Source organism: Drosophila sechellia, chromosome 2R, assembly GCF_004382195.2.
Source record: "Drosophila sechellia strain sech25 chromosome 2R, ASM438219v1, whole genome shotgun sequence".
Taxonomy (NCBI): Eukaryota; Metazoa; Arthropoda; class Insecta; order Diptera; family Drosophilidae; genus Drosophila; species Drosophila sechellia.
The window spans coordinates 15,659,204-15,686,286 of record NC_045950.1 but is presented as its reverse complement, the minus strand read 5'-3'; the positions used below and the strand labels follow the sequence as shown (position 1 = coordinate 15,686,286).

The 27,083-nt window shown below is 42.3% G+C and overlaps 3 protein-coding genes across 18 annotated transcripts in view; 1 reads left to right on the top strand and 2 right to left on the bottom strand.

The window, feature by feature from the left end:
• The window catches only part of LOC6609964 (heterogeneous nuclear ribonucleoprotein L), a 97,796-nt gene that overhangs the window by 23,707 nt on the left and 47,006 nt on the right, over positions 1 to 27,083 (top strand). For 10 of the 16 annotated variants that reach the window (XR_004361514.1, XM_032716551.1, XM_032716548.1 and 7 more), the window contains exons 3-4: positions 26,131 to 26,313; positions 26,389 to 26,467. Coding sequence is in view for 14 of the 16 variants with exons in the window: in XM_032716551.1 (XP_032572442.1) it covers positions 26,131 to 26,313; positions 26,389 to 26,467 (262 nt within the window). In the remaining 2 variants the exon portion in view is untranslated. The remainder of the gene's footprint in view (positions 1 to 26,130; positions 26,314 to 26,388; positions 26,468 to 27,083) is intronic. The other 6 variants (XR_004361515.1, XM_032716563.1, XM_032716549.1 and 3 more) reach the window with 1 other exon arrangement.
• On the bottom strand, positions 3,723 to 6,675 carry LOC6609967 (tubulin polyglutamylase ttll6). Its single transcript, XM_002034575.2, has 5 exons — positions 6,005 to 6,675; positions 5,777 to 5,930; positions 4,826 to 5,719; positions 4,009 to 4,773; positions 3,723 to 3,951 (listed from the first exon to the last, which is right to left on the bottom strand). The coding sequence occupies exons 1-5, from the start codon at positions 6,673 to 6,675 to the stop codon at positions 3,838 to 3,840; spliced, it is 2,598 nt and encodes an 865-aa protein (XP_002034611.1). The 3' UTR covers positions 3,723 to 3,837.
• LOC116800623 (von Willebrand factor) lies at positions 12,828 to 13,269 on the bottom strand. Its single transcript, XM_032716567.1, has 2 exons — positions 13,194 to 13,269; positions 12,828 to 13,141 (listed from the first exon to the last, which is right to left on the bottom strand). The coding sequence occupies exons 1-2, from the start codon at positions 13,267 to 13,269 to the stop codon at positions 12,945 to 12,947; spliced, it is 273 nt and encodes a 90-aa protein (XP_032572458.1). The 3' UTR covers positions 12,828 to 12,944.

Genomic DNA, 27,083 nt, shown 5'->3' with positions numbered 1-27,083 from the left:
TTGTGTAGCAGTTGGAAAACTTGTCACACACTCGAGTGGAGTTTTCAGGCATGTGTGGTGGGGATAGAAAAGCAGTTATTTGCCATACGGTCGCCTCTGGCCCTGAATGTTATTGTAACCTAGGCTTCACACGAGTGTTGATTGCATCTGGCTTTGTGGCATGTCTGGTGTGTTCGGTCCTATCGCCACATTTTATACATTTTAGCTACAAAATGGACAGAAAGTGAGTGTCCTTAAACGGGGCAACAACAAGTGGAAGGAGAAGATAGGTCGGGATTTGGATGAGTCTTTAGACCAAGTGCATTGTTAGACGAACAACAACCTGCAACGTCAACAGCAACAATTATAAGAGGAGAGAAAAACAACACAATGCCCCAACAAAAAGCTAAAAAAAATCATAAAGTACTTAAGTGTGCGAAACATGCTCACATCCACAAAGCAAACGCATGGACAAGACACAAAACTAGGACTCGAGATTTCTTTACTCTGGTAGGGCTTGGAATTCAAGCTTAGAAAATCTCTCACGAAAGTAGTTTTTTGGTGTCAAAATTTTGTATGCAGCCTGTTCACAGTATAATAATAATATATTTTGATAAAGGAAATAAAGTGAAAATTGTAGTTTATCGAGTATATGTATTTAGTATATGCCAACATAACTGGGATCCAAAAAGTGATTTTCATTAGAAATCTCCTTTTCGTAAGTGAAAATCAGTTGCAGAAAGCAAAGTCACTGCATTTGAATGTGGATCAAGAGGGTTTTAGCTTAGGCCCGTTTTCCAGCCCCGTGGTGTCCTATATCCTGGCTATATAGGGTAGCCACTACTACATCCAAACAATATCTAAACACGCACACTGGCACAGTTTATTGTCTTTTTAGCAACGGCAACAACATTTGGCGGCGCTGTAGTACAACAAAAGTCAGAGAAAACAAAAATGCGGAAATGCTCCACTCCTTTCGTCCTGCAAAGTGGGAAAGCCGTGTGCGAGTGTGAGTGTGTGCCCAGGCAATTGTATTTTCCAACACTTGAGCCAAGTGCGAGTGTAGTGGAACATAAAATCCTGTGAAGTGGAAAACATGCAGCATAAAAACTGCAAAACTGAAAATTATTTTGGGCCAGCAGAGTTGCATGATGTTACGCACACACGTGTGTGTGTGCGTGTGGAAAAAGCCAGAAAGCCCAGACATGTTAATTCGCATCCGACAAAATGGCTGCCTCTGTTGCCTGGTGCAGCAGGATTTTCCGACCGTCCGACCGTCTGTGCGTCCGACTGAATGACTTTTCGCAGGTCCCATTGTCGTAAAGTCCGACTGACTGGATTTATATTCACATTCGCATTCAGCACTGCGCAGCTTTTTTCCAACGGATATAAATCTTTCCGTTGACTTAAGTCATCGCCATTGAGAGGAGAGTGTTTGTTCGGGAATTAAGCAATTCTCTTTACAATTCTCCGTCTTTCTCCCGCGTTATGCGACACAAATTAAAAGCTTCTGGCTGTTCGTATAGTATCTTTTACATGCAGTCGCTTATTGAGCCGCATTCCGGTATTAATGAAGCTGCAAATCGGATTAAAAGCATCTCCTGTGTCATAAGAAGTATGATTTAAGCATATCAATAAACAGAATGGCTTTCAGGCGCCAAGATCACGTGATAAATTGGTATTGCGGCATAGTTGGTATTGATATAACGAATGTAAAATACTATAAGGCAATTAAAAATAGTACAGTTTGTGACTTAAATCATTTTTGAAGCAATCTTTCACTGCAGATCATAAAGCACTTTTCTAGACAATTTAAAAATGAATTTATATGTGCGCCTCTGCCGAATGCAATTTCCCCCCGCCCATGGCAACACTCAAAAGAAGGATGGCGAAAAAGAAAACTGTTTCCGGCAACTTTTCGGGAAAACTTGGACTGGGCACGTTCGTCGGCGAGGAACGCTCCATCACACGCTCCAACTAGCTTTGGCTTAACTAATCGCAAACTAAACGACCTCTAATAGCATCCGGAACTTCTGTCAACAATGCAGACTCCCACTGCCACTCCCATATTTTCCTCCGTCCGCCCTCCTTCATTTCCACACATGCCGAAACGAAACGAAAAGTAAAGTGAGCTACGAGTCAAAAGTTTTCCAGAGCTATGCCGCCTGGCTCGTTTCCGCAGCAAAGGGAGAAGTTCGGGAAGGGTATGCCGCTTACTCGCATGGAACAAAAAGCTTTCGGGATAAGATTAAAAACTTTTTAATAAGAAGACACTAAAAGCATCAAAGGAAATTTGCTTCTGCACACGCACACACACACATACAGGAACCATATTTGTATGTGCAGGCAAAGTGGCCAACAAGAATTGCAGAGTTGGGGCAAAAACCAGATGATAGATGGATGATGATAAAGTTGTGCAGCACCAAACACTCGGCAACAAAAGTCGGCTAGATGTTAAAGTTGAAGAGTTGCTGGGAAAGAAAAAAAGATGGTCGGAAAAAACTGAAAAACTGCAATAAAAGTTGCAACGGCGACGGGTATTAGCTGACACCATCGCAGGGCCAACAATGTTCAATAATGTATTAGCATCGAGGGCAGAAGGCGTTGCAGCCACAATGCAAATGCAACCGACCCCAGGAGAGCAGGAGCAGCAGGCATATGTAAAACCCTCTTTTGAAGCGGCTTATCAGAACGCTGTTCGACTTTGTTGGCAAGGAAAAAAAATAGGAAAAAATCATGGAAAAAATAAGGCAAAATGCAGCAGCAGTCAGCCATAAGCTAAAGCCCAGGAATGTGTAACGGCAGCTGCAGCTTTTGCAATATGTGACACATGCAGGAGGAGCAGGAGGTGCCGGCGGAACGCCAGCATCCAGCAGACCATAATGCGTAGCCTGGCAAAAGCCAACGAGTTAGGTGGGCGGAACGGGTGTTCCATTGCACCGAAGGACATGCGGTGACGGCAAAAGCCGAAGCTGTAGCCCAACTTAAAGCTAAAGCCATAGACCTAAACCAAACCAAACCCAACACAACCTAACCAAACCAGAGCCAATCCAAACCCTGGAAAGCCAAGCCCTGCGCGTCCTTACGAGGCTCACCAGGAGGAGGGCACGGCGAGATGGATAAGAATGAAAAAGGGGAAAAGTCTAGGAAAAGTCGGGGAAAGCGAAAACGGAAGGGGTGGGGCTCGTGGCAACTGAGGTTTTCAATAATGCACGTTATACGGCTCCCATGCCGCGTATTGTATTGCATTTTGTTTATGCATGCGCCCATCAAAGATGGCAAAGATGCTTGCTTCCAAATGGAACTACAGTGAAAACGAGAAGAAAATGCACTGATGTCTCATGTCATTTCGACATTGTGCATACGAGAACATTTTAGAGCATCATAGTTATTCAGGAGATTTTTAGTAATAACAGATTTTTTAAGTGTTTTGCTGCACTTCATTTTTCTTAGTGTCGAAAGGAAGATAGATAGGGCTCTGCGGTATTTTTTCTGCGCTGTCGTACAAGTTTGACAAATCGATGAGGTGGTCCTTTTTACTTGCCAACCATTTCCATATTCAGCACCCACTGCCATTTTTTTATGTGTTTCTTTTATGTTCGCCGCTGCTTGCGACAGAAAATTTCTCATAAAGTTGTTTTTATGGAAATATGCAAAACAATAGATTACGATGTGTGAGGCCTATTGAACTTTGATTACTTCCCCCTCTCTGAAAATCGAAAAATCAGTTTCTTTGAGTGAGATGTCATTTTTAATTTCAACAACTACAAATTGGCATTATAAAACATAGCTTCCAAAGACTAATCACTGACCGAAAACACACACAGTATGCCCAAAAATCCAGAGTATAACATTGATCTATCGAGAACTCGCTTCCTCGCAATCATTATTAAGTATTTGATAAAGTAGATCCGGGAAGCACTTGATATCGTTCTTGGTTAGGTGACCGTTTTCGTACATTTTTGAGAATATCTTTAGGTGATCGGTTCAAAATTATTATTAACTTCAAATTTTTACTTTTTTACTTACCAATTCCCTGAGCCTTGTTTCATTTAACTGACTGGCCCTTTCCTTTCGCCAGCTGAGAAGTTGGTCAGTTTCCGCTTCGTTGATGGTGCCGGCTGTCCAATTTGCAAATGCTCGAGCCTTGGTGCCAGGTGTTAGCTCCACCTTTGACTTTGTCATCTGGCAGTGGTTGCTTTCCCGAAGGGTTTCCTTACTCAGATCGGGTTTTCCCTTTGGCCTCACCTTTTTCTTCAAGCTAGTCTTGCTTTTCATTGTGATCTTGCTCGTTAAGTCTGGGGATTCACTTTTACCCACAACCCTGCCACCCTCGAGGCGTTGTTTTTGAGCGTGTTGCTCCAGGAATTTGGCATCCCGCATTGCTTCCATTTCGAGCATCCGCTGTTGACGAGCCCGCTGGCTACGATTTCGTTGCTGTTTGCGACGATAACCTTTGGTGATACTGCTGCCGCGTTTGGGTGAAAATTGGCTGCGCTTTTCCCTGCGCACACTCTGCCAAATGCCCAATCGCTCCTTGGCGCAAGTGGGCGCCAGCAGTTGCTCTTTTTGGCGCTGAATTTCGCGCGCTATCAAGGCTCGATGCTTTTTCGCATAAGCCTCGGCCTCCTCGCGGCGTCGTCGTGACTGCAGGATCACAGGATTTACCTCTGCACCTTGCACCAGATCACCTGGCCAACGCACATGCTTGCCGATGCGATTCTGTGCCTGCGTTTGGTTCTGCTGCTGTTGAACCAGATCCTGCTGGCGCTCCCGTTGTTGCTTTTGCATTGCCTAAAGAATAAACATTGATATTTTTACATATATTCATGACGAATCCGTTTACCTGGAGATTCAGCTGCTCACGTCTCCTACTTGCAACTGTATCTGCGAACATGGGTTGCTTATTCTGTTCGTAGAACTTGCAATAGTAGTTGACCTTTGAGGAATCTCGTGGTGGCATTATACGTCGATAGTTGCCAAGGTGGCTCTCCTCCCAGGCAATCTGTTGGGTTAACGCTCCAATGGAGCAGGCTTGGCGCACATCGTGGCCACCAACTTCCCGGATTGGTGACGAATAGCCCGGCATTTGGGCAGCAGCCTTCTTATTGTAGATATTCCTAAGCAGCCTAGCTCTGTGCTCTGTTCGGTCATCCCGAATAATCTGTTCTTTATCTACCAAGGCTGTGCTGAGCATATTCAGAGTATCTCGAATTAATGGCCGCTTCACTTCCATGTCCACCGACTCATCTGCACTCAAACTAGGCGTGTGATTGACTTCCAGTATGTAGGGCTTCAGTTTCCAGTCCACAAGGATATCAAATCCGAGCAGCTGAAAGCTGGCCTGTATCTTATCGTGCTTTGGAAAGCAGACATTGTAATTATGCTTTAGTGTGGGCCAAGCACTAATCAGCGTCTTTATAATCGCATCATCCACACTCGCCCAGAACTCGGCGACATCGTAGTTGTGATCCACTAGCCACTTATTAAAGGCACTTAGCTTGCGTTTGGAACCCGCTTCCGGTCCATTGCCCACCATGTACTGTGAGTTCCGGCGATTCAGGCAATAGTTGGTCAGGTGCATGAACACATTGTGGCTATTTCCCGTTGTTGGTGGCACATATTTCTGGGTGGCAAAGCGTGCCAGACCCTCATTGTACACAAAAATGCGCAGTGGATCCACCGAGGTGACAAGTGTATAGACGCGCAGATCAAACTTGTAGCCATCTATAAGTAGGGGCTGAAAATGGGAAAATTTTTAATCATATAGATCGTTAGAACCATCCTCCAGACCTACCCGTTCTATGTAAGTTTGGCAGATGAGTTTCTCCCGTTTGCCCACAGTGCGAAGATCGGTGGTTATCCAGATGCCACGTCCTTGACCCGCCGAATAAGGCTTTAGGATAAAAGTGCGCTTGTGTTTGTTCGCATAAATGGCTACATCGTAGGCACTGACAGAAAAAAATGGTTATTATATTATACTCTTAGCTGAATTTATAAGAAATTTTCCAAAAAGAAAACTCACTCGGTTGGCATTAGCCAGGTTTTGGGAAATATGCGATAGTCGCCGGGAAACATTTTGAGCATGCGATTCAGGTTCCTTGACAGCAGATCCTTGCGGCATATCTCCACCATGCCTGGAAAATGGTTAATCTGCTGAAAGCGTTTCATGTTACGCAGCAGGTCATGATGGGGTGTGGAGTCCGACCATTGGATGTTCCACAACCTATGCTCGGGCACATGCTGAAATCCCATGTTCCTGGTAACCTTGGCCACCAGCTGGAATCGCGTGTGCTCCACGCAGACACTTAGTCTGAGGCCGCGAATACTGGGCACTATGTCGGTGCCATTCACGTGAAACTGCATCGGTGGCTCTTTAATGACGTCATAGCAAATGGAATCCAATTGGGAGGCGGTCAGCAATGGCTTATCCCTCTGCTGTTGCGTGTTATCCTGCGTAACAACCATGATGTGGTCCTCGTTACCACCGCGCCGTCGCCAAGTTGGCAGGTTATTTTCCCGTCCCGATCGCCGTTTGCCACGTGACTTATTCGACAGGACATACACACTTTCCCGATTGTAGACTCCTTGCTTTTGACCGTTTTTATCCGGGGGCAGAGATTTATGGGCATTAAAGAATCGCGTGTACGGATTGGGCTCGGAGTAAGTGGGCCTGGGCGATTTCTTGGAAGGCATCTGGTGATGGTGGTGGTGATAGCGCCGCTTCCACTGGTTTTTTGGACTTTTAGCAGTGCTCTGCTCTTCAATTTGTCATCAAAAAATCCAAATATGATAGGGTACATTGAATTTTGACAGAATAATGTTCGTACGACGTGTTTAACTAGGGTGGGAGGTTGAAAAACATTTCATAAAATGCCCATCTCATCTTGCAACCTTAGAACGCCCACCACACGGCAAGGTCAAGTGCTCGGCGGTTGACACTTGAGATGTGAGCCACTCAATTACCAAAGTCAGTGCCGCGAGTGAAACTTGTGCCATGTGGTTGGCCAAAACACCTTGCGACAACCGAATCGAATCAGTGCGCACACCTGGCTGGCCCACCTCCCATCTCCCATTTCCATCGCTTTTCGTATTAATTTCCATGTGAGGAGGAACTTTGGGGTGGGGCTCATTAACCGCAGTTTTATCTGGCTTTAGGCTCATGTGGTTATTAGTTCAGGCAGTCAATGTCACGAGGAAAAGTACATGAGAAAAAATATGGAAAGCCATCAGCAATAGCAGTTACATAGCGACAGATGTAATTGTCAGCTCGTCATTCGCTTGGTTAACTTCGGGGGCACAAGAGCAAGAGGGCGTGATTGTGTGGATGGGGTCACCTACGGTGTGGTAACCTATGCACTGTAATCCCTCGTACTACAGTAAAGTGAAAACAAGCATTAATATTTTTGATTATTTAATTTTTAAACAAATAGTTAAGCCAGGATAGAAATAGGTGTACAATTTCAGAACTTCAAACTGGAAAATCACATTTTTAAAAAGAGTATTACAATGTTTATTTATAAGTTTTCTGGATAAACAGAATCTGCAGTCTACATAATTGCCTTAGTTCAATGTTTGCTTAAATCCCATTGAGTGAAAAACCATTATAGGTTTCAGTTAACAATTGCTCAACCCCAAAGTTTAATCGGAGTGTTTTTGTTTAGTTTTTTTTTTCTTTTGTTTTCGAATTAAGTGACACAAACAATTGTGGATGACTGTGCCTTATTTTGCACATGTTTTGTTTTGGGTTTCGGCAACGACCCGTGTAATTTGTCAAGTTTATTTGGTTGAGCAACGCTTTTGGGCCGGCTCCTATCTATCTGCCAGCTTTTCCTCTAATTGGCTGTCCAAGTTGTTTGGCTGGTGCTTTATTTGTTTTTGTTGCATTGCTAATTATGCGCCCGCTTTGTCGCTCGAGATTGTAAACAAAAAAAACAAGCGGGAAAAGCGCGTTGGCAACTTTTCTGCATTTCAAATATTAATGATAGTGCACGTACCACCAACAACGGGCGAGGAATGATAACATGGGGTGCACTTTTTGTTGACAGAACAGGAGCGTTGATAAGCGAGAGAGAAATGAGCGGAAAATGGCGATTAATGTTGTTTTCATTTACGGAATAGCGGAAAACGAAAGAGTTGATTTATAAAAAATGAGTGCACCTGTTATTTTTGACTTTCCCCGTTAAACTGCCTGCAAAGGTATTTACTGTGAATTATTACACATCAATAAATCTCACTTATGTGTTTTTTTCACATTTCATGCACAAAATGCAATAAATTATTGCTCCTGATTGAATATTTCACACTTTTATATTTGACAGAGGATATAACAATACAAAATTTTATTTATTTTTCTTCCCTGTTCAATTATTAATTGACATCCTTTCACTCGTTGTCCGCTGTTTTTTTAATCAGCTGCAGGAAGGACGCGAACGAAAAGCCACGCGAAATGAGTGTAAAATCAGGGGACGACAAACTATATTTAAAATTTAAAGGTGTTCTCACACACACATTTCATTTGCAGAGCTGCAAGCGCGGCAAGAATAAAAAAAAAAAAAGAAAAAGTTGGCATAAAAACAGCAGCCCGAGAGCATGATAATAAAAAATTAAACAAAAGGAAAATAAGGAAACCAAGCCAGGGGAAATTTACGGAGTTGGGAGCAGTGAAAATGGTTCATAAACTCGCCAGGCAGATGATGATGAAACCCGAAAGCCGGGGTATAAATTACAATGTGTGAGAATGTTTATATGGGGGCGTATGTATGTGTATGTGCACGTACTACTTTTAACAAATCCCTTTATTTTTATGGTGCCACACACAGTTGCACTTCGCCTAAGCGCGCATTAAAAATTAATCTTTTAATTACTGCCTGGTTGGTTGGCGGGCTCATCCTCATCTGCTCTGCAACAATGAGTTGCGGACTATTAATTTGAAGTTCAGCGGATATATTTTATATTCGGATTTGCATTTACAGTCTTGATTCCTCGAATAAAAAAAATGGTCTTTTCATGGCGTAGAATTGTCAGCTTTACTAATGTGAGTCACGCTTTAATTCTCCTTGGCACTTTTCATTGTTTAAATCTCTGGCAGCTGAGGAAAAAGTTCAAGAGCTCTAAAACTCAAGCATATTTTCCAGCTTAGCAACTTTTCCTATTGCCAAACTGCGAATTTTAATTGCTTTAATTGACCCCAGGAAAGAAATGCCACAACTTGCCACATAAAGGCAATGGCTAGAGAAGCGACCCCAGGACTCAAATATCTTTCTCGCACACTTGAATTCAATTTACACTTTGTGGCATTAACATTTTTGGGGATTTTAATGCCTAAACTTTTGCAGGGACTAAAATTTGTGTTAGAAGCTTCTACAGTGCCAAAGTTTTAAATGTGGAAATGAACGTTTATTGCGAGAACTAAATCCGTTTTAATAGTATCAAAAAAAATTCGGGGTACTAAGCAACTAAGCCATGATTTAGTAATTTAAATTTAAGAGTCACAAAAGTGCCCCAAATCACATTTATCATTTTAGTCTGTGCGCATTTGGGAATCCCTAGGATTAGATAGAGCAAACGTGATTAACATCGCATAGAGTGATACAAATATTCCGTTATCATTCGGAATTCCACGTTTGATTTATATATTCAGGTCATACAGAATGTCTATGCATACTATGCTTTATTTTTGTGAGCTCCGAATCCTCGTAATTATGCATGAATCGTGAAATCAACTGCATTGGGGGCGTTGCCTGGGTTTTCGGCTAGTACCGAATGTGGAACTATGGAACTGAGTGCTGGAAACGCATGAATGAATGCTCCCAACAATGTATGCGCATAAATTTGAGCACTTCACCCTGCAAGAAGACGCAATGAAAATGTTGAAATGTTAAAATGCTCGCACGTACTGCAAAAAAGTTATTTGTAATGCAAAACAAAACGAAATCAACGGCACAACAAAAAGCAAAAAGGAACGCGGACAGTGAAACAACAAACTAAATACAAACAAAAAACGAAAAGCAGCGGCAATAAGAACAACTGTGAAAATAGTCGAGAAGTGGTAAGACTTTTCGGTTTGGTTGCCTTGCTTTTAGTTCAGTTACAGTTGCTGCATAGAGTGCATAAACAACAAACGCATTTGTAATGAATATAAAATTTAACGGCACAAACACCAAGGACATGCCCAAGTGGAAGACGCTGCAAAGTATGCAACAGTTTCTGTGCTACTGCTTTTCTGTTTCGCTTCCTAAGCCTAGTGCACTTACGCCACTTGGCCAAAAGAGCGAAAACTGTGCAATCTGTGGGCAGAAAAAGACATTTGCCGTCGTATCCAATATTTCTAGGAGGCTTCTCACTCACTGCCTACTGAAAAATAAAAAATTTAAACGCACAAATTGGTTTCTGGCTTAAAAAGACATGGCATATCTAGTATCTTAAGTTATTTAAAATGAATCCTTTTAGATTTAAAAATAACTATAATATAAAAAATCTGCAAATACAGAGCTATCTACCTGGTTAAAGCCTTTTTTCGTCCCAGTGTGAGGATGTGTGGCTGATGTATGACATGCCAGCAACAAATTGCTGCAAAAAGGAAAATGGCGACCAAGCAATGTGACACCTCCTGGCCACTTGTCAATGTCATAATTTGCCATAATGTTGGGGCAGGAGCAGGAAAAGAGGGGCAGGACTAGTGGCAGGCAGATGAGAAATGGAGATGAACTAGCGAGCGGGACAGGCATCAAAAGTTGTGTGGATGATGATGTCGATGGGGCGATGTCGAGGCTGATGCCTTTTGGCCCGAGGCCGTGGTCGAAAGGGTCCTTCTGCTGCTGGCCTGGCCCGGCATGGCTTGGTTCGGATACTCGCAGGGACTAAATAGTGAGATGTTCCGTTGGGTGGGTGTGTGTTTTCCAACTCCTGTCATGTCCTTGGCTCCCCGACGAGCACTGTCAACATTAACACAGCCCAGAGGCATAAAAGGCATATCCAATTGCAAAAAGACGCATGTCGATAACAAAGGCTCGGCAAACATTCAACTAACATTAGTGCCACGCCCCTCGTCGTCCTACCAGCAAGCACACACACACTCGCACACGCACACATGGAGCACATATGTACATGGAGCATAGACATAGACATGTGTGGAGCCTGGTTGTCGTATCCTGGTGCTCTCGTATGCTGTCTATTTTACTTGGTCATTAAATTTGGATTTTGTGCTGTGCACATCGCCATCGCTTGACTCTGTGCTGTTAAAATATCTACCCAAACACACAGAGGCATCCTACATGTACGTCTCTTTAGTGGCCTTTTGTGCTGCCCCCTAACCTCCCACATCCCACCTCCCACCTCTCGCCTTGGCCCACGATTTGGCTTTAACTTGCCGCCATTGTTGGCCAGGCTCTTTGCATACAGACATATGGATATGCATACATAGCATGGGCAAAAGGGAAGGATGGAAGGAAGGAAGGCTGGGCAGAAAGGTGGAAAATCCCCCATCTCTCGCTTTGCTTAACATCGGTTTTACCGTTCCCTCGATGTTTTGTTTTGCTTTCGGTTTTGAGTCCTTTGTGGTTGATGATTTTTCCAACATTGCCTAGCAATTGCAACAAGCAAAAAATGGTCTTAAGGGCTTAATGCTCTGCATCCGACAGTGGGTTGGGTTTCCAAACAGCTGAAAACGGCTCGTTTTAGAATAAGCTGCATTGCCAAAAGCATATCCATTGACCGGATTTGCGGCAATTGATGTTTTGAGCCTAACTCTTTGCAAAACTCAGTTTCCATTTGTGTTAGACCTTCAAAAATATAGAAATTTAGAATAAACTTTAGAAAGACTTCCATTTTACTAATTATCTAATTTTGCCTTTTTCTTTTTAGGTAAGTGTTTAATTCCATTCTAAATCTTCGGTTTGTGAGTAGTAGACTTAAGAGAGAATATCAAATTTAAATTTTCGAATTGGGTTACAAAAGCATTCGATTCCAGAGCAAATCAGTAAATCAATAAGCCCACATAGACACATTAAACCAGATATCTGTTAAAGATATCAAAATCTATGCATTCTCATTATTCTCATTCTGCTGCTCAAAAAAAAAGTGAAAATGCTATTGCTGGCCCAATAAATCTTTGGAAAATTCAACAAAGACCCAGAAATCACAAAAGTTTGTTGGGAATGGGCTCTCCAAAGTTGCACCGTAATTCCCACGATAATAATCATAATAAAAATCAAGCAAGCGATAAAGCATAAAACCAAATTACATACAACTCGGGCCGTTTCAAAAGCGTGAGGACTTCGGAAGCAAACACTTGAGGTTCTACCTCATTTTCTACGCTACTTCCGCCGCTTTCAGTTGTGGCATAACATGAAAATAAAAAGTTTTTCTTCAGCCCGTAAACTCGCACATTGTCAAAAAAGGGAGAAATATGCCACTAAAATATATATATATATATATATATGTAGATGTTCTAGGTTCGACTGGTCAGAGCAGCCAGACATTTTATGGAGCACGTAAGGGACATTTTGTGCGGGTTATATTCGTTTGAAAAGTTTTCTGATAATGCTTTCGCATAAGCTTATGTAACATCGTACCGACTGCACCCGAATATCAGCACGTATTGGGGGTAAGATAATGCCCTCGAACGATCTGAGCGGTGGATAGACATATTTTATATGTGCCAAGTGAAAGAGCTAAATTCATTAAGTTGTCAAATGCAAGTCAACACAATAAGAAATTCTGACATGGTCATGTCATGTTCAGTGCGCCGCAAAAATCGCGAAAAGACGAGACGAACGACTAGAAAGGCAATAGGAAATGGAAAATGCCTCTTGAGCAGCCCAAGAAAATTAAAAGAAAATGAAAAATAGGAATGCAAATCATTGTTATTGTCGTCAGAGTTTCTTCTGCTCGCATTTACACATTTAAAATGTTAGAAAAGGGCAGCAAACAGGCATTAGTTCAGTTTTTCGTATGGAAATCTATTACTCTATGATATATCGCGTGCACTGCTTGCGCGTTATACATCTTCCTTGGTTATGTTTAAGTCGCAACCAACCCTTTGGACAGGCGCACCCTCGCTCACATTTTTTGGGGATGCACCTTTGTCTATAGAGAAAGTCCGAGCAGATCCTGGGACAAACTGGTATACATTTTACCATCATATCGCCGTGCGTACAATCTAGAGTTTTTAGAAAATTCAAAACAAAATATATGGAAAAATGAAACCTTACGGTTGGGCCGATGTAACTTAGCTCTAGTATAACCTAATAAACACAGGACAGCCAAACTAAACACTCTGCACTGCATGATATCGCTTTTATTTACTATTCCATATGATTTATTCGAAACTCAAGGGTACTCTACTGTTGAAAATCAATTCTGTTACACCTGATTAGTTGCAATCCAATGAGTTGCAACATTCCAAACAAATGATATAGTTTACTGACAAAAGCCACTCCTCACCTCAACGATAAATTAATGAGCCTTTAAAGCACGCCCACGTCACCACTAAGCCTCTTACTCTGACAAAATTAACTGGAAAAATCCGCAGCTGATGAAGAAATGCCGCAAACCCGCAACAAATGAAAAATGCAGAGAGCCACAGATGCGGCAGCCTATGGGTAAACATTTCAATTCTACTAATTGACGCAGTGAAATCTATTGCCCGAACAAAATCAAATGGAAATCCAAAACTAATAAACGGTTTAACGGGGCGTATGCGCGTTATGCGCCATGTTGATTTTGCATATATCAGTTTTTTGTTGTGCAGTGTAATTAACCGGCCAGCAGCAAACAGGCGCAGAATTACAATTTTGAAATTGTATGCCCTGGATATGGGCCATAAGTGTGTGCGGAAGAAAGGTGCATTGTGTTTTCCGACTATGGCTCACATGTCAGCAGAGGATTTTCGGTTAGGACAGCGAATATGGGAGTGAGCGAGGAATATGGCAGTGGTCATCTGATATGGATGGCGCTGGATGGCCCCCAGACAATGGATAATAGATGCTGGTCATCGTTTGTTGGCTCGCTCGGCTGCTGCTGCGACCAGCGGTCATTGCTGGCGCTATTTGCGGTTTTAATTATGTCCAGCTCGTGGAACGCATCACGGCAAAACAATGCGAATGTGGGGCTTAAATGGAAAATGGGAGGGGCGAGGGGCGAGTGGTGAGGGGGTTGCATTGTTGCAACGATTGAAATAAATGATGCGAGATGGGACAACTACTGAATATGCAGGACCAAAAGAATGAGCCCTAATTTGGGACAACAGTTTCGGGACGCTGGCCGTAAGAAAATCAATATATGCAAAGCGTACAAGGGCATGGGAACATGGGAGCTATGAGCGCCATGATTAATGGATGATGTGCCGCGGAAGCTGTGCATATGCCGTGCACATATATGGAAAATGTTTTGCTGATTGATAAACCAAATGCCAAGCAGAGCGTATAAATCGTTGCATCAGAATGAATGTGCGGCACATACAGCAAACATATATCTACAATACAGTACAATATCAGCCACAATATCAGCTCTTTGTGTGCCTCCGAAAATTGCCATACCCAAAACTCCGTTGATGGGACGGCAGTCAATCAACGTTGAGGGCTTAAAGTGTCACCCACAACTCACCTTCAACCAACTAACAAAACCCAAAAGGCACACCACGTGCAGACCGAGGAGAAAACTTAATGCTAATGCTAAGCCCGGTCCCTGAAAAATTAATGCCTACTAATAATTCAAGGGGGCCGCAAGGGTCCTTACGTCGAGCATGCTTAAATAATCTAACGTACAATTAATTGAAGGTGCCATAAATATTGCGTATACGCAACGTAAATCAGCCAAGATGGCAGCCAGGCGGCAATAAAACCCCTTTTGCAAAAGCCTGATTATGCAAACAATTAATCCTGGAAGCGTTTATTGCAGGGCTTCTTTCCTGTGAGAGAGGGTGTTCTAGTTCGTTTGACCAGGATGATCTAGCAAATTTGGTCCTTGTTCGTCTTCATTACGCTTGAATCTCGACTAGAAAAGCCTTTGTTATAATCAATTTGGAAATGACTTTGCCTGGAGCCGGAAGCACGTCATCCTGCAATCACATTAGCCAGGATTCGTTTGCTGCCGCTCACCGAAAATAAAGGCTAAAAGGCAGGAGGTCAGAACTTCATTGTTGGACATTCAGTCAACTGACCAGACCGCAGCATTAAAGCAACATTTGTTTTAACATCTCGGCAGAGAGAGATTGAGGGAAAAAGAACCAAAAAACCCACCGCAAAGCCGAAGGAAGCTCAACTATCAGCTGCTCCCAGAATGCAGCCGAAAATTTCAAACAATGCAACACAAATTGCCGACAACCGCAGCAGCAAGCGCGGTTTACTCTGTGCAACCATCGAGGTGCAGGGTCAGAAGTTCCCGGTTCACAGCGTCCAGTCCTCCAGTCTCATCCTGCAGAAGCCCAGCCTCTGAAGAAGTGGTCCGTCGACCGCAGTTCACAATAGTTGACCAGTGCAATATTTTGACTTGGTCAGCGGGAAATGCTCGAGCAGCTCAAAGAAAAGAAAAAAATATCCTTCGCCAAAGACAAAGTTGCTGCAGTTTGTTCTTGAAGTGAAAAAAGCGAAAGTAGGTATAGGATACAGCAATTAAACAGATCTTCAAGTATTTAATTAAGGCAACGGACGGTTTAAAGGATTACAGTTTAGACTTAGTGCGGAAAATAGCAATACTCGTAAATTAAGTACAGCACATAATATTTAAATATAGTCGTCCGCTTAAATAGAATTTCACACTCAATTTACAAAACCTTTTGTCATTAATATTCCGAAAAAATAGCAGGTATTCATTTAAGCTATATTTCTCTCTATCTCTTTACGTGAAAATCAGAAATGGCTTTTCTATCAAGGCCATAAAATACGTTGATATTTACTATATTCCCCAATGTATTCAACGTTTGCAACCAGCCCCGAATCATTTCTTTCTCATCCTTTACGAATTTGTGGCTTTATTGCAATCAGTATTCGGAATCCCATTTACCACCGCACCACTCCTGGACAGGCCAGTAATCAGTTTTAGCCATGACTGTAAGCCCCACGGAGATAGACAACCCAAAAGCAACAACACCACCAGCGATTCTCTGCCTGGCTCTTCATGTGCAAAAGACTAGGTAGTAGTAGTCAGTTTTAAATGCTTGAGCATTGTATAAAATTTGCATAAATTTCTTGCATAGTTTATTTAGCGTTTGGCCATGGTTGCCATTGCTTTTGTTGTCCATTTTGCCATTTGCCCACCGCCACCGCCCACTGGCAAACACACAAATGATGCAAACGCCCCGAAATGTATGCTATACATGCACAAAAAGCGACGAGAATGACAACGCAGTGGAGCTTCCCCTTTTCGTCCACCCATTTTTTCCTGGCCATATTATAACTCAATTTCTGCGTGAGGCTTTTTCCAACCGCACCGCTCCAGTAAAAACAAAAACAAGGCGCTGATGGTGATGCAGCATTTATATTCATATATGCGGCGTGGAAATGAATCGTGGACCTGGCAGCTCTCACCGCAGGATGTCCATTGGTATCATCTCGTCTCAGTGGGCGCCAGCAAGAGTGGAGATGGGATAAAAAAAAAAAAAAATTGTTGGAGCCTGTGAACATGTGAACCAATTCAATCGCCGCCCCCTTTAATTTTCCCCAGATTTATTCGCCTTGCCAGGGAAATTTGCATGCTTTTTACGCACATTAGCATAAGCACACAAAGGGAAGCTTTGAAAAGGGGGGGTAGTTATTGGGCAAATAAGGATCTGCCGTTTCGAAATCGGCTTTCGTTTGCAGGAATGCAATATGTCAGATTTGAAGCGCGCTCCACAACAATTTTTCCGATTTTTCCAGGCTGTCAAATGTCAAGTGTCAAGGCGTTTCGATTCGCCGAGATCTCTTTTTTCGGCCCAACCAAGTAGGCTGCCAGCCATCCGGACAACATGCACTCATTCGTCATCGATGGCTGCTTTTCTCATTTGTCCAAGCTGCGCTGTTTGACATGTTTGCTTAGCCAACTGTCCAACTGCTCCAGCCACCCATCTATGCACATACCACGCCTTTATCCTGATGTGCTTCAATAGCCAACTGTTGTCCGTATTGGTTCATTCAATTAATGTCAATAGAGTGCTGCATTTATGCACGAGTATTGGCATTCATTTATCCTTGAGCTAGTTGGCAAGTCAATGGTGGCGCTTCAGGCTCTCCTAATTGCGCCAAATGAAACTAATACCCAGTGGCTAATGAGACGAACTGTAATTATTGCCCTTTACGCACTCGGATTGAAAATGGAAATTTACATTGTCGACGGATCGATGGCAAACTCAGTTAGCAATTCTCATCAGCAGTCTGGTTATTGAAATCAAAGTACCGATTAATTATTGGAACAATGTGTGCTCAAGGATTTGTATTCTTGATATTGACGATTCATATTTGTGATATATTTTTACTCGAATATTGAATAATTACTTACGTCAAGATTTGTAGTGATTAGCTAATCTGAAACCATTGAGATCGTATAGACAAAGGTGTATTTTTCGAAAATTACAAAACCCTGCTAAGGATTTAAGATGTGGTTTCAATACATTGAAACTCTTGTTAAAATAAACCATTATCCTCGGGCTGCTTGAAATGCAAATAGGAACCTGGGGATTCGCGTAATTCCGATTGCATATCCACTGAGAGTTCTCATCCGTTTGCCGTGCACCCGCATGTTTCATTAGCCCATCCGTCTTTCCTTTTTGTAATTTGTGGGCTTTCAGCAATTAAAGGCGAATTGTAATGCCGTCCATATACATACATACATACAGAAAGGAGCGCCTCAGGCACATTCATTACACCTTTACGCTGGCGGAAAGGCCGGGTTAAATTCGCTCTCGGCTTTTCTTGGCTGCTGAAAATTGTTGCATACTTCTGCGGCTTTTGCCACTTGATGCCGTCGTTGAAAGCAAAAGGCTGCCACTTTAGCGCGCCCACTCAGCCACGCCTCCCGTCCACAGCCCCCAGCCACGCCCACATGCGCGGCCCACTCAATTAACGCAACTCTCGTCGGATGCGTGTGTGTGTGTGTGTGTATTTGTCTTAACAACTCTTGCATACAACCTAAATGGCCCGGGTCTTGGATCCTGAATCGCGCGTCCGGAATCCAGGATCCTGGCTTCACATCGCTCCTTTTGCTTCCTTCTCCCTTTTTTTCCCGCAGCATAATTACTTTGACTCGACTTTTACGACCTTTCTATGAATTACTCAAGAAGTGTTGGGAGCACGTCGCTCCTGTGGCTGCCATTCCACCAGGATTCCACCCACAATCCACGAGCAGTTTATCCTTTTTTAGTGCCAGCCAACCAACCCCTTTTGCCTTCGTGTTTGCCTGTCGTTCGTTTTATTTATTTCTTTTACTCGTGTTTGCTTGCTAATTTCTCCTTCGCTGCCTCCTATACAGTAATCCAGGTGGAGAGTGGGAGGTGGGTTGCAGAAGTTACTGCCACAATTGCATAAGGTGCACGTGAAAAGAGAAGAAGTACAAGTAGGGTTGCCGAGCTGCCAAGTTGCCGAATAAGTGTAAATCGATACAAAGGAAGCTTGAGATAGTACACTTATGATAACAAAGCCATTCTCAAAAATTTAAATTGTCACTTACATTGTATTTAATGTTAATTGATATAATTACCTTAGGTTATGGTTATGGCTACTTTAATCTCAAGTATCTATTATGTCAGCAATGTCCGCTTAATGCCCCCTTTTTTTTTCAATTTACACTCTTATATGAAGATAGGGCAATACAATCTCAGCATTTTCAATTTCTTCTAAGCACTTGGCTCTTGCCTAACTTTTCCCCATTTCCCTTCGAGTCTGTGCCTTTTCCCCAAAACATCTTTTTCAATCCCCTTTTTTAATTTCCTCTGCAATCCTTTGCAACCCTGACACAGTTCCAGCACAGCCCCCACCACTTTCATTTCTTCTAATGCAACATTTTTCTCTGTATACCTCGGTAGATAGAGAGGGGTGTATATAACGGGGAAAAGAGATAGACAGTGAGGGAGACAGGACTATAGCTGGACGAACATTATCTGCGTTAGCTTTTTAGCCTAACGACCAACACCTACGCCATGTTCGCAGCGTCTTACCAGTTTTTCCTGGGTCTGGTTTTTTCTTTCCCCACCGGTTTTCCACCCCCACTTGACATTGTTAAACGGAATTTATGCGTTCAGCTGCTGCTCACTAACGATACTTTTTCCATTCACTGTGCCGTTGTTGGTCCTCGGCTTTGGCTAACTGTTGTTGCCATTACGTTTATAATTGTCTTGTGCAACTTCTGTCGGGGCCCACGTGGATTTGACCCACCAAAAAGGATACCAGGTGGTGCCACCTGCTGCCACCCAAGTCGTTACACATCTCCCTCTCTCTCTCCCTCTTCCCCTGATGGTTTTCCACCTTGCCGAACGAACGATCCATGTTAACGGGTTGTTGTTTTCTCCTTTTCCATCCTGTCTGCCACTTTCAGGCTCATTGGCTAACTGTTGATTTCGTTGCCGCTGGTTTTCATCCGCCCCGTTGTACACCTCGAAGCGAACCGTACACTTTATACCAATTGCGACACACATTTTCGCCTGCCTTCTCCTGGATTTTGCCTCTCGCCTTTTTTCCTTTGCCTTGTTTACATTTTCATGCTCGAATTGGCTCTTGTGCTTTGGTAATTTCCCAGCATTGTCTTCGTCCTACGGCTTCCTGCACTGCCCACCTGCCACTCCCCCTTTTCCTTGCTGGGCGTCAGCCTGTTGGCCAACTTCAAACACACACATTAAGCGGGCTGCGTCTTTGGACTTTTGTTTGCCACTGACAGAAGCTCTGGCCCCCGGTAACCTTACCTCGAATCTCCTGGATCCCCCGGCTTCCGCTTCCTGCTGCTTTTCAGCGCTGCCTTTGTGCCACATAAATTTGGTTTAAAATGTATCTCATGCTGCCTCCCTGATGGTTCCCCCCATTTTTCGTGTCCCCTGGAGCTCGTTCTTCTGGCCTGCTCCTTTCATGCTACGCTTTCGCTGCTTTGTGTATCGTATTTTGTTTTCTGCTTATTTTCAATTTGAACATTTTAATGTTTGTGGTCATAAAAATCTTTTTATTGGTTGTAAAACTGAAACTGAAGAGCTAAAATGACAGGGGCTTGGGGGGAGGTGGGGCTGTGCTTCAAAAAAATTAGCAGCCTCTTTTCTGCCTCTGCAATGGCCACTTAAGCACCGCGTTAAGGTGCGATAAGAGTAAGCACCGAATTTGTCAAGAGATATCGAGTTCCGAGTTGTTTGCCAGCCTTTAGGAACCTTAATCAAAAACATTTTTGGCTGTAACCCGGTAATTGAAACACAAAAATTACGTTAACTACTAAATTACTTTCCTTTTTACAACAGGGAATCATTTTTCTTTACGTTCGAGTCCAAATTTCAGACAATTTGGTGATTTAATGCATATAAATCGTTCAGCGGAAACCTTAAACAATTTGCCGTCTGAAAACCTTTAAACTTCCTTTCCTTTCTTCAAATAAAGTAGAAGTCAAGAAGCATTTGAGTTATGCGATTTGGTCTCTAATAAATGTGACTTTAGCCTTGCAAATTTGCGTTTTTGATTTACAGCGTAGCATTTAAATCAGGCATCTATTGGCTACTCAATGGCCCTCCCAAACAACTTCACAGCTGGCCGAGTTTTCCGAGTTTCCCTTTTCTGGACAAGGCCTCAATTAAATGTTAATGGCAATATTTTATGGCTGACATTCAGCTTCCCAAACATCGCCTCTTGCTTTGCTGCCCCTGTGTTTAGTATCTTCATCTTTTACTCATTTACATTTCGCTCACATTTTCAGCGGCCGGAAGAGTCTGCATCTCGGTTTTACCTATCTACCTCAAATTTTCACGACCAATGTGTTGTTGCATGCTCCATTCGGTCACTTTCACACAATAAAAAAATTTCCATTTCCAATTTGCTTTTCGCTTTTTTCTATTTCCATTTTCCTACCACCCCAGTTTCACTCGCTCACGTCAGCTTTTCCAACCCAACGTATGCATATTTTATGCCTCTGCGATTTTTCAATTTTGATAATTTGTATTATGCTAATTTTGCCATGCTTTTGATGAGGAGAACGGTGGGTTTTGTGAGCACGCGATGGAAATGAGATGAAATGGAAATGAAAATGAAAATCGAAATGATAGCAAAATATTTGCAAACAGTTTTGCTGATGTGTGACACACCATTTTGTTTATACCAAATGCTAAAAGAGGTAGATTGCTTTCAGCATAAATTTATGTTTTTTTTTTTCTATTTGTCAAGTTATTGAAAATACACAACACCTTTGTTGACACACGACTGCAGTATGTTAATTTGTTTTAACACGGCTATGAAAAAAAGCGTAGCGCTCGATTTCAGCAAATATTTACCGTGAAATATGTTAACCAAATCAGTGCAAATCCGAGTTGGTATTTATTTGCTTTTGCCAGGATTTAATTTCCTTTGTTTCCTTCTTCTGCTTTACTTTCGGCTCTAACAAATCCGCAAAGTCTTGCCTTCAAAGAAAATGCAGCCAAAAAAATAGGCAATTCGAAAAGAAACCCGTATTTCCAGTTGTTGAAAGTTACTCGCCTCCCAAGGGCCGCGATTCTTCTTTTTTATTATTTTCTTTCTTGCTTCCTTTGGCTAACAACTAACGGCACTTGCAAAAGGGGCAGGAGATCTAGCAGTTGTTGGCCAAGAGGCACACCCTCCGCCCCCGCGCAACGACCTTCCCCTGGCTGCAGCTGCAGTCGCCAGAAAGTGTTGCAAATGATTCGAAACCGGTTTAAATGGTCTTTGGACGGGTTCGCTCGCATTCGGATTGGGGCTACAGTTCTCGGGTTCTTTTTCGCCTTGTGTTTTGGCCCGAAGAAATGGGTCAATAAGAAATTCAAATGCTAAAAAAACAACGGCAAGCGAAAAACTTGTTGAATTTTTTGCGGTTATCCGGAGAGAAGGGGAAAAAAGAACCATACCAAAACAGGGAATTGCAAGGCGAATGAACTCCAATTTGCGTTTGTTATTTCTTCTCCTTGCGTTTGGTTCAATGACTTCCAGTTTCTGAGCAAAGCATAACAATTGATCAAATCGCCCTGCAGAAACAAGTTCTGAAGACTAATCAGGGATTATGTATATATATATAGGGTTTGCCAAAAGTCCGAAAATGCAATCTCTGACGTACATAATATTCTGTTTATAAAGTCTATAAAATCAAAGTTAGCAAATTAGTAAACATTATCTATAACTGTTCTTATCTTTTTTTATTGTTTTGCTTATTTTGGAAAATATTTCATTACTGTATTCTTGTGTTCGAAAACGACCATAAAAGTAAATGAAAAGACAATAGCTGGCTGACCACAAACGTTTCGATATCGCAACTAAGCACACATAATTATTAAAATTTAATGTGATTTTCCCGCCATCTTTCCTTCCTGTGCATTATTGTGTCCTTTTGTGGTTCCAAGTGATATAGATGGCGAAGTACGTTGAATGGATCTGCGGAAAGCGGCTTAAAATGTTTTCCCCGGTATATTGCCGCCATTTTCCCCTCCTACCATCGGTGTTGTTGTTATTATTGTGGTCCAGGCATTGCGCTGATTTAATATTTAGCACGCCTGGACAATCACCCTCCCCGTGAAAGAGCCCTCCGTTTTCATATCAACCCCTCCGGCACGACGCCTTAGTAAAATTTTAATGCGCTTTTGATGATGGCCATAAAATGGCAAAACAAAATGCATGCCAGTCGGCGGCGAAGGCGGAGTAGTGGGTGGTTGTGGGCGTGGTCAGTCCAGTGCATGCGAATCTCTGCTCTAGATAAAATATTAATTTATTTTTCCCGCTTCTGCTGGCTGGATGTCCTTTTTTTCTTTTTTCTTTGCTTTTTTGGGGGGCTCGCGCCAGTCGAACAAGTTATATACGTAAAATTTTACGTATGTATCGCCGCGCAAGCTGCACGCTTATTTTTTAAATAACAGTTTCATGCCACGCCCCCGATGCCCAGTATTTCCAGCTATATAGTAGTATATATTCCCCGCACACACCCCCCTTTCTCCGCTAGAATCGCCCACTGGTTTATTAATACTTTCATTTCGAGGCGGTTTATTTGTTTTTTCCATTTTCCCGCGCTGCCTTCGCTGCTTGCAATTTTATTTCTCGCCTTCTTGTGGATTAGTTTTTTAATTTCAACAGCTCGTGAAATGCTGAACTTTTTTATTTGCCGGCCCCTAGTTTTCTCCAGAAGCTTCAGAGAGTTCTAAAAAAGTTGATGCATTTTCCTGTTTTATGGAAATCTTTTGGCTCAGATGCAGATTAGAAAGATTTTGTGTCGTAATTAAAAGTTGAACATTTTTTAAGGAGTTAGCAGCGTAAATACAAGAATTCCGAAATAATGAAAATAACACATACATATATTGGTTTTATGGTATTTTCTATACCAATTTGCGAACTTATCTGTTGATACACCTTAATTACTAAAAGAATGTAAAAATATTCGAAATATATTTCGTGTGTTTGGCGTAGAATATGAGAGAATTTAATTTGTATTTCTTTCTCGGTTTCCTTGATAAATCTATAATTAAATTAGTTTTTTCTTGAATAATTGATTAAAAATGAGGCATAGGTTAAACAAATTTTAAAGCAATGATTTTTAAATCAATATTTTAGTAAATACACGTTTTAAGAACCATACATATTTTTGTTGGTTTTTAGAAGACACATCCTATTTCCGCATTATACAAACCGCAAACTCTGGAGATCCAAACATGACTTACTTACATCGCTTTGTACAATTTATCAATCGAGGACCCTGGAGAGTTGACACTTTCCATGAACGTTGACGATTCCTCGGGGAGCTGCTCTAATCAGCTTCCATCATTCAACTGGCCTCCGTCTCTGGAGCTCCATTGCCATTCACCTAATGGACTCAAATTACCGGCAAACAATGAGTGGGCAGCTCCGTCCAATATCCTTTCCTTTCACATGTCGAATGGCCAGCAGGCTGAAGGGAAACGTAGGGAAAAGCTGTGGAAAAGTGCTGGAGCACGCGCCTCATTTATTCAATAAGCTGATCTTATAAACCGGAGTAATTTTTCCTGACCCTCCTGCCCTTTTCCGGCTTTTCTTCGAGGATGCGACGCTCTTGACTTGCTCGATGATTGCGCTATTTACAATAATTGCAGACATTTTGTGCGCCATCGAGCGACAGTCTCCCAGTTTCGCAGTTTTTCCAGCCCCCCATCTCTATTCCTTCGTTGACTTTTCCCTTTACAACGCTTGTCCTGCTGCAGGACCTCTGGCAAATCGCATTAAATGCAGCTCTCCCAATGCCGGCAACGAATTGTAAAATGTCAGTCCAGATGAAAATGAGGAAGAAAGGACGAAAAAATAAACGTATTTTTTTCCAACTTCCCACTCCATTTCCTCTTGGAGCAGCTCACACTTTCCGTCCACTTCCTCTGGCTGGCACTTCTGTTTTCCTGCATTTCCATGGACAGAATGCAGAACTATAAAGCGCACTGAGCACACAAAAACTAATTAGAAAACTTTTGCGGTCGAAAGTGACAGTCGGCAGAGGGGGGAAGGAAAAGTGTTAAGTGTGTGCGAAGTGGGGTGAAAAAATAAACAAAAAACTAAAAATGAGTGGAGAAGCTGGCAGCTGCATTAATAATTAAGTAATGAACGCATACAATGACTATCAGTTACATGGCTTGTAAGGATATGTAATACAAAAAATAAAAAAAAAAAAAAATAGAGCTTTTAAATTAATAGTTTTAATGGTTCTACATAAGAACGCAGCTCGTTTCCTCTGATTTTGCTACTTTATAGTTTGACAGTTTTTATTCTTAATTTTTCTGCGTGCAAGCTTTCAGTATAATCGATTAATTAGATGTAAATGTTTTCCGTGTAAGACATTAATAAGCCCATTATCGAATAATGGTCGCGCTCTTGCAGCACTTAAGAATCTTAACGATATCCAACGCAAGCACATTCAACCACCATATAAAAGTTGCCCCAAACAATTTGCCACTGCGAATTTGCATAGACCAAAAGAATTCGATGAAAATTCATCTAATCAAATAGCTACCCTCGACATGCCTCTCTGTCTTTCGCTCATGTCTAATGCAAATCAATGTTGAAAGTTTTCAACGAGATTCAAAATTTCATGAGCCAGAGGACTTATCGATGAATTTCATGAATAACAAAATATTGCTGCTGCCCGGAAAATAGGCGAAGACAAAAGCCGCTTTCCCACTTTTCCTCTTACCCAATTTTTCCAGGCTTGATGGGAGTAACAACAAATTGAACATTTAACCCATTATGGCCCCTAAGCAACCCAAAAACACCACCCGGCCAACAGAAGACTTGCGAACATTTTGCTTGTAAAATGAATAAATAGAAGTCGCTGGCGGATTTCAAAAGAGGGAGGGCGTGTTTTCGTAGGGGGGGCGTGTCGAGGGAAAATTTGGCGGCTTAAATTTTCCATAAATTTCCATGCCAACGGCCAATGCTCATTATAATTTGCCATCAATTCCCAGACGCTGCCACCGACCGAAGTATTCTTATTCCATTCTTCTTGGCCTAGACTTGACACGCCCTGGCTCTTGCTGCTGGCAGGCTCGCTTTAGCACACTCGAAACTCATTAACGTAATTTCCGAAAATTTATGAATGTTAATTGGGAAATTTCTTTGGCATAGTACAGCGGAAAGTGCTTATTAAATTATGCTAATGAGTTCTTGAGCTTCACACAGAAGCTGCTGATACGAAACAAATTTCAACGTTGCCTATTTATTTGGTCCACCAAATGCGGAATTCCAATTATGCCAAACTAAATAAAAACATCCCAATAAAATTGCGACTCATCAAAGTGAAATTGGCCGCATTGGTCACTTGGTCAACGATTGATGGCCAAATGAAAAGAAAATCATTCACTTCGAATTAACCATTCCACCTGGCGTTGATAAGTTTAAGCAATCAAGGTTTATTTGTGCATTTTACACACAGATAAATAATCAAATTATTTTTATGTTTGAATGACATCTTGTAGTCACTAATTATTACCTGTCTATTGCATTCGTTTCTAATTTTTCGCTTGATTCCAATTAATTTCAGGATGTCTTGCACAAAATCTGTCATCCACATGGCCCAGTCCTGCGCATTGTCATATTCAAAAAGAATGGGGTCCAGGCCATGGTCGAGTTCGATAATCTGGATGCGGCCACTAGGGCTCGCGAGAATCTGAATGGAGCCGACATTTATGCCGGATGCTGCACTCTGAAAATCGATTATGCCAAGGTAAGATCAATCAAACGATCAACGCTGACAATTGGGCTTAATTTCAATGGCATATCGATGCTCATTTAATTGCAGCCGGAGAAATTGAACGTGTACAAGAATGAGCCCGATACCAGCTGGGACTATACGCTGAGCACAGGTGAGATTCTACCAAGTGCGTTCACATTTTTTACTACCTTTTCTAAACTAGTCGTTAAGCGATGCACCGATACATCTACACTCGAGCACCCACACTCTTGCCCACCAAACAGCCACACACACACGCATTTATACCACCCACAAACCACATACACGCACACACAGAGAAACCAAGAATAACCGGAGAGTTAATTGCTTTTTGTGTCCAAAAAAAAAACTTGGAAAATCCTGAAAATCCTGGAGCATGCCTACATGCGCCCTACTTTTTAGAACTCTTTGGCTTTGTAACTGTGTTTGCTAAATGTATATTTTAGTTAGCGTTGTAACGAGGCGGCTGAACGTGGCGTATGCGTGATATCCTAGGCTGTGCATCATCTTTAGTTGTTTTCCTAGCGGTCTCCTAATCCCCCGAAAGCCCCTCTCCATTAACCAACTTTTCCGATCCCAAGAAATACACACACACACTCATTCACACACAACCACCGCGGCCAGAACTCATTAAATCAAGCATTTAACGACACTCTAGAGATGCTCAAACAAACATTATGGCCCAAAACACAGCCCACCCAAACCCACACACTCAAGTATATAGCCACCTGTTCGTGCCACGCCCACTCCATAGCACCGGCTGT

What these genes read in the sequence shown, in the direction of transcription:
- LOC116800623 (XM_032716567.1), bottom strand. Translation starts at nt 13,269, where the DNA reads ATGCAGTGCAGAGTGTTTAGTTTGGCTGTCCTGTGTTTATTAGGTTAT. An exon ending in TAAGTTACATCGGCCCAACC is followed by an intron (nt 13,142 to 13,193) that starts GTAAGGTTTCAT and finishes TAAAAACTCTAG; the next exon opens with ATTGTACGCACGGCGATATG.
- LOC6609967 (XM_002034575.2), bottom strand. Translation starts at nt 6,675, where the DNA reads ATGCCTTCCAAGAAATCGCCCAGGCCCACTTACTCCGAGCCCAATCCG. An exon ending in ACCTGGCTAATGCCAACCGA is followed by an intron (nt 5,931 to 6,004) that starts GTGAGTTTTCTT and finishes TTTTTCTGTCAG; the next exon opens with TGCCTACGATGTAGCCATTT. An exon ending in GTGAGCAGCTGAATCTCCAG is followed by an intron (nt 4,774 to 4,825) that starts GTAAACGGATTC and finishes TTTATTCTTTAG; the next exon opens with GCAATGCAAAAGCAACAACG.